The 7,344-nt window shown below is 43.8% G+C and overlaps 1 protein-coding gene across 1 annotated transcript; it reads left to right on the forward strand.

The window, feature by feature from the left end:
- The first annotated feature begins 3,083 nt into the window (after positions 1–3,083).
- Positions 3,084–5,707, forward strand: LOC122047875 (L-type lectin-domain containing receptor kinase S.4-like). The gene has a single exon (XM_042609393.1). The coding sequence runs from the start codon at positions 3,276–3,278 to the stop codon at positions 5,400–5,402; it is 2,127 nt and encodes a 708-aa protein (XP_042465327.1). The 5' UTR covers positions 3,084–3,275; the 3' UTR covers positions 5,403–5,707.
- Positions 5,708–7,344: the final 1,637 nt, after the last annotated feature.

Here is a 7,344-nt window from a genome sequence, read left to right on the forward strand (position 1 = left end):
TCATTCATTACAAAATAAACCATTTCTTTCATCTTAATTAAGAAAAGCTTATCCAAGCTTTTTTAATTAACATAATAATAGATGAAAAGGTATTCCTTACTTCTGAACACGTGCAAGCAACCGAGTAATAGAGATAGAATTAGAAATTTCATATTAGGGAGGATGAAGGTTATGCCGTTGTCCTCTATTCATCCCTTATTTTTATACCCCTATGACTCATTTCTATTATTTTTTATATCTATCCCGCGGATCTAAAGCATATCTTATCCTCCCAAAACTTGTAGTGGACTCTTAAGTACGATCAATTTGGTGAGCACGAAAAGCTCTTTTGAAAATCCTCTAGAAACTCTAGTTAGTCGTATTATTGATGCAAAACGATAAACTTTTGACTGACATAAAAGTCAAACATAGCTGCAAATGGACCAAGTCCAAGCGTTTAAAGTCAACGCAATCCATTGCTTGAAAGAACCAGCCCACAATACAACAACCTCTTGAAAGGGCAACCCTAAATTCACTTGTCAATTTATTCACTATTTTCATCGGCTAGGCGAAATCTCTCTTTGACAAACTACAAGCAGAACATCACAAATGAAATGGAAGAGGAGTTGGATGGCCTGATCCTATATAAAAATTGTTCTTCGAGGGCATGTTGGTACGCTGGTTTTTGTTGCATTGTTTGGTTTGGGCTGGATTTGTGAGGTGCTACTCGTCTTGCCAAACTGCTTTGTCTTATTGATTCCATTCCACTCACTGGTTTTGACTTGGTCTCACACCACCTCCACTCGCCCGTGATGCTTCAAGGTCCTGTGGTAGGTCAGCTTCATGCAATAGACATACATATTCTTTTGGTGATCCCACCATGAAATTCGACGGCCATAAACTTGTAGCCGCGAACTCGCTCGCGGCATCACCATGAGGACTCGAACTCCTTGTGACATTGCAAATTCATAGCCGTGACCTCGGCCTTGTATAAGGTGGCAACATGATGACAAAAGACGATTTATTCATCTTTAATTTAGTGTCTCTATTAATTTATCCCTAGATTAACACGGAAGAAGACTGACATTCTGATCATAGTTTGCAAAATCACGATCCGGATCGTAGGATCGTACAATCCTATGATCCGGAAACCCAAAATCGATCCAGGATCGTGCAGAATCGTTTTTGCAGTAGGATCGCTGCAGGATCGGTAGGATCGGTAGGATCGGAGCAGAATCGGTAGAATCGGAGCAGGATCGGAGCAGAATCGGAGCAGGATCGGTGAAAGCTTTGAGAGGTCATAACTTTTGACTCGGATTGAACCACGGGGCCTATAATATATCAAATTAAAGCTCGTTCAGAGATCTTTAATAAATTTCAAAGTTTATCCTTAACCATTATCTTTTTTTCATCTTATTAGAGTTTTAAATTATTTAAATATATGTTTAATTATTTTTGAGTTAATTTTTTATCAATAATATTCTGTCATTTATTTTTCTCAAAATAATAAGTTTTTGGATGTCAATTGTCTAGTATTGTGTGGCATTAACGAGTCTTTAGAAGATTATTTCTGACATTCATATTTGAATCAAAGGATTCAATAGCTTCATATATACGTTAGATGCTTTGTTGATATTTAAATTGAATTATCTTATAAATTAAGGAAATATTTTTGACATTGTATGTGTTATTATTATTGTGTTAATAAATATTTTATATTTTTTCATTTTATGATATGAAAATATAAATATTATTACTATGCGAGAATGATAGTTGAATTACAAGTTAATTTAAATTTGTACATGTAGTAATGTAATTTGATGTGTTGAGTATAAATAATTAATATATATACAAAATTAGTTATTTATTTATATGTAAATGAATTTTTTAGGTATTTTTTCTAATTATTAATCATGTATGATAAAATTTTAAGGGTTTTTGGTAGGATCATACGATTCTACGATCCGATCCTGACCCTAAAATCCTAAATCGATTCTACGTAGGATCGCGATTCTACAAACTATGATTCTGACTACTAACTGAAATTTAACTTAGTTGCTTATGACCGTGAGAATTATTTTCTCTCTTATTTTTATTTATTTTCTTTAATTATAATTTTTATTCTATTTTTTTCCTTTTTTTCTCGAAGGCATTAATCCTAAATGAGCTTTTATCCTTACATTATTAAATCACACATTTTTATTTATTATTTATTAGTAAATGATCCAACTCAAGTTACTAATTTAAAGAGAAAAAAATTATCTTTGAAATTTTATTAATATTTTTAAAATAAAAATCTCAAACCTCATACTTACAATCAAATTTTTTTTTTCTATTTCACAAACTTTTCGAAAATTTTACGTACAGAAGCCTTGTTTGCTTTCTCTCTTATTTTTATTTGTTTTCTTTCGTTATCTTCTTTACTCCACACTGGCTCCACTTTTTCCTTTCCTTTCCCCTTTTCCTTATGATATTTTTATAAAACTATTAACAAGTCAAATTTTATATTGTCCAAGATTATTTAATAGAATAATCCAATCAAGCTATTTATTTTTATTGATTTTCTTTCATTATATTCTTTACTCCACCGTTCGTTTTCCTTCATCGGACAAAATTTTTCTACAATTGTAAACGAGTTTTGTATTTTATAAGATTGTTTGATAAAAGAAGGGACCTAAATTAAACTCAACCTAAAATAAATAAAATTTTAATTTTTTAAAATTTTTTATTAATGAATTTGATATTATTAACTTATTTATCCATCTACTCATAAGTTTGATGTGAACTTTGTTAGTGAATATAATTGATTTATTTTATATTTATGAATATTTATTTATTTATTTTATTTAATGATTTGTTTAAATTTATTTAATTAATTTTTTAAATAGTATATGATGAACATTAAATAGATTTTAAATTGTGACAAAAAAGATAAATACATTCATCTTTAATGTCCCATCAATTCAAAAATAATACGGAAAAAATAAATTAGGAATAATTATTAATCTTAAAAATAATAAATTAAATAAATTTTAATGCTCGGTGCACTGGCGGCTGAAAGCGGCAGAATTAGGGAAGAAATTATTAATTTAGGTTTTTATTTTTTTTATTCCCGTCCAAAGAAACACAGCACTAAATTCTTCCCAACAACTGATGACCGGAGTCACCTATTGGGTCCCACCACGAAGGGCCTTCCTTCCTATGTGATTGTGACGGTCAATGAAGCTTCTGCCACAGTTTCAACAGCGATCCCGTCCTCGCCGCTCTGCTACAAAAGAGGAGTAGAGCCGTCGACAATGGCGGAACGCCTCGCCTCCTCCTCCAGAATGCCCAAAAATTCGATCTTTCTCGCTCTCCTCCTCCTCCTCCCCCTCCTGCATCTCCCCTCCACCTTCGCACAGCAGGAGGAGTTCATCTTCACCGGCTTCTCTGGTGGCGGAGGCAGCAGAAACGGCAGCGGCGGCGGATTAAGCTTGAATGGGGTGGCGGAGATCGAGAACAGCGGGATCCTGCGGTTGACGAACGAAACCAGCCGCCTGATCGGACGCGCGTTTTACCCGACGGCCCTCCAGTTCCGGAACGTCAGCGACGGCGCCGCTTTCTCCTTCTCCACCGCCTTTGCCTTCGCCATCGTCCCCGAGTACCCCAAGCTCGGCGGCCACGGGTTCGCCTTCACCATCGCGCCTTCCAAGAACCTCCCCGGGGCGCTCCCGAGCCAGTACCTTGGCCTCATGAACGCCTCCGAAGTCGGCAACGCCACCAACCACGTGTTCGCCGTCGAGTTCGACACGGTCCAGGACTTCGAGTTCGGCGACATCAACGACAACCACGTCGGCATCGACATCAACAGCTTGGCCTCGAACGCATCCGCCGCCACGGGATATTTCGACGGCGCCGTCAAGAGTGACCTAAATCTGAAAGGGGGACACACGATCCAAGCTTGGGTCGACTACGATGGCGCGAGGAAGGTCATCAGTGTCACCGTCTCGCCTTTTTCCAAGAAGCCGAACACGCCGCTGTTGACGTTTCCGGTGGATCTGTCGGCGATTCTCGAAGATCACATGTTCGTGGGCTTCTCTGCGTCCACCGGATTGCTGGCGAGCTCCCATTACCTCTTCGGGTGGAGCTTCAAGATGAATGGCGCCGCGCGGTCGCTCGACCTTTCCTCCCTGCCGTCGCTGCCGCGGCCGCACAAGAAAAATGTCACTTTGATCGTCGCCGCCTCCGCCTCGGCCGTGATCCTCCTCGTCGCGATCTTAATCGCCACCGCCTACATCTTCTACAAGATCAAGAACGCCGACGTGATTGAGCCGTGGGAGCGGTCCTACGGCCCGCACCGCTTCTCCTACGCGGAGCTGAAGCACGCCACTAAGGGGTTCCGGGACCGCGAGCTGCTGGGCTTCGGCGGCTTCGGGAAGGTGTACAAAGGGACGCTGCCGGGGTCGAAGATGGAGGTAGCGGTGAAGCGCGTCTCCCACGAATCGAGGCAGGGAATCCGGGAGTTCGTGGCGGAGATCGCCAGCATCGGGCGGCTCCGCCACCGGAACCTGGTCCAGCTGCAGGGCTGGTGCCGCCGACGCGGCGACCTCCTCTTGGTCTACGACTACATGCCCAACGGCAGCCTCGACAAGTTGCTATTTTCCGACGATCCCTTGGACCACCGGCCCAAGGCGCCGACGGTCCTTCCGTGGCAGCACCGCTTCCGGATCCTCCGCGGCGTCGCCTCCGCGCTGCTCTACCTCCACGAGGAGTGGGAGCACGTGGTGATCCACCGGGACGTGAAGGCCAGCAACGTCCTCCTCGACGCCGAGCTTAACGGCCGCCTCGGCGACTTCGGGCTAGCCAAGCTGCACGAGCACGGCGCCAACCCGAGCACCACCCGCGTGGTGGGCACCCTCGGGTACCTCGCCCCGGAGCTCACCCGCACCGGCAAGTCCACCACCAGCTCTGACGTGTTCGCCTTCGGCGCGCTGGTGCTGGAGGTGGTCTGCGGGCGGCGGCCCATCGACCCCAAGGCACTGCCCGATGAGCTGGTTCTGGTGGACTGGGTGTGGGCGCGGTGGACCGCGGGCCGGTTGTTCGACGCAGTGGACCAGCGGCTGGGAGGCGAGTACAATCGGGAGGAAGCCGAGGTCGCCATAAAGGTGGGCCTTTGGTGCTCCCACCCGGCGACGGCGGCTCGTCCGGGGATGCGGGACGTAGTGCGCTACCTGGAAGGCGGTGACGGGGCGGAGGTGCCGCCGCTGCCGGCCCCGGCCGATTACTACGACCCCGGGAAGGACTCCGTTGGGTTCGACGATTTCTTGCGCTTCTACGCCTCGTCCTCGTTCGAGAAGCTGTCGTCGGGCTCGGCGGCGTTGGGCGACGAAGCCCCCTCGGCCAGCTACTCTCCTCTTGCTCGGTTCTCTCGTGGCGGCGTGTGAAACGGATCATGGTTCGGGTTCAGAAATTGGGCTCAATTCAATCGAGCCGGTACGGTTCAAATATGGAACAATGACGTTAGTCCACTGCTGTCGTCCTCATCGTAATGCCCTGCAATTGCAAAATGGATTGTAATAAAAAAAAATTAAAAAAATATTGAACCAGTAACACACCTGGGGCTGCATTAAAGGCTTTTAATGGCTCATGGAGCAATTAGATGTTCAAATTGTCTAATCGTTTGCAAAAGTCCTGTCTTTTTTTTTATTTTAATAATAAATGAAAAAAAAGCTTATTATTTTTTTGACGATGTTAATGAAAAGAAGACGTTCTTTTGATTTATTTCCCCCCCATAAAATTCCTTTCCCCCCTTTTTTTACTACCAAAAAGGAGTAGACTTCCAGTGGATACCTACCCCGGCAAAAGAACATACCTCTGGGAAGGGGCACTCCATGGAGTTTTCCGGCGAAGGTTCACCGTCCAAATTGTCTACACATTTCAAAGATGGGAATTGTAAAAACTGCTAACCTTCATTATCATGCCTTACTTTCTAAGATGCCTCTAGTACGACCTTCTAGTTTAGATTCACAAAACAAGGAATGGTTAGAGTTTGGATTCATGAAGCCACCACGAGTATTATTTTAAGTCCAGGGTTACACATGAAGGAAACAGATGTGTATTGGGCAGCATTTCAGAAGAAAACAGATGTAACCACGAGTATTATTTTTAGTCTAGGGTTACAAATGAAGGAAACAGATGTGTATTGATGGCAGCATTTCCCATTTCAGAAGAAAACTTGTGCAAGTCATCATTTATAAGGAATGCATTAAGATTCTCAGACGTAATTTAACCTTTAGTATAACAGAATTATTAGAAGGAGAGATGCTAATTCAAACAGCAATACCTCACTTTAGGTAGTAAAATTACCGCTACTAAAATTTACCGAGCAATGATACAGTCAGAGGTGATCACCACACCAATTTTTGTTTTTATCATAATTTAGAGTAAAAAAATTATTTTATTAAATTTAGATATCTATTTTTCATTACATCATATATCAACTTCACTATTTTTTACCTCTCCTATATAGTGTTTAGGGAATGTTAAATGTAATTCATTCCCTAAATGTAAACTTTAGGGAATAGATAAGACAACTGATGCGGCGATAGGAGGATGCCCACTTGGCACGAAGTCAGCCGTCAGGGTGGAGGTCAAAGTCAGATGGTCAACTCTCAAATGTCAAAGAGTCGAATGAAAGATAAATGCAATGATCGGTCGGGACAGGTAGAGCCCGATCGGAGGATGGACAAGTTCAAGTGGACAATCCTTCCGACTCGGGAGAATACCATAGGCAGGCACTCAAGTCATATTATCAAGACGATGAGGGAGGCCGGATCATGTTGTCCAAACGGAGTAATATAGGTTACTTCACAGATGCTGCACGGAATGACAACTGAAGTTGACAGAGCGGAGGACTCCCGACCGAGCGGCTATTCGCTCGGCCAAACAGCGAGACCTGGCCATGGACAGAGCGCAGTCCTGGCCAAGCGGCTTCGCTCGACCAACAGGACGGTGATCCTCGCGACATCCTTTCATAGGACATAGTGGAGGGCGTGCCCCCGAATATGTTGGAGAACGTGGCCACGAACGTATTGGAGAACGTGGCCATGAACATATCGGAGATCGTGCACATGCCTCAAGGAGTGTGTACATCGCCCACCAGGGCTCTATATAAAGGGGGTCCATCATCGGCGAAGGTACGTGTGATCTACTTTTTACGTATATTTCTACTGTTGCTTTGCTTCTACTCCACATTCCGGTGACTAACTTGAGCGTCGGAGGGCTAATGCCGGGGACCCCTTCCCTGGCCCGACACTGATGTCATATGTTTTGCAGAGCGGAACACGGTCTATGCCCGATCAGCGAAGCCGCCACCTCCCAACTTTC

Source organism: Zingiber officinale, chromosome 2B (assembly GCF_018446385.1).
Source record: "Zingiber officinale cultivar Zhangliang chromosome 2B, Zo_v1.1, whole genome shotgun sequence".
NCBI lineage: Eukaryota > Viridiplantae > Streptophyta > Magnoliopsida > Zingiberales > Zingiberaceae > Zingiber > Zingiber officinale.

Bases quoted from the DNA above. Each gene is read 5' to 3' on its own strand.
- LOC122047875 (XM_042609393.1), top strand. From the start codon at position 3,276: ATGGCGGAACGCCTCGCCTCCTCCTCCAGAATGCCCAAAAATTCGATC.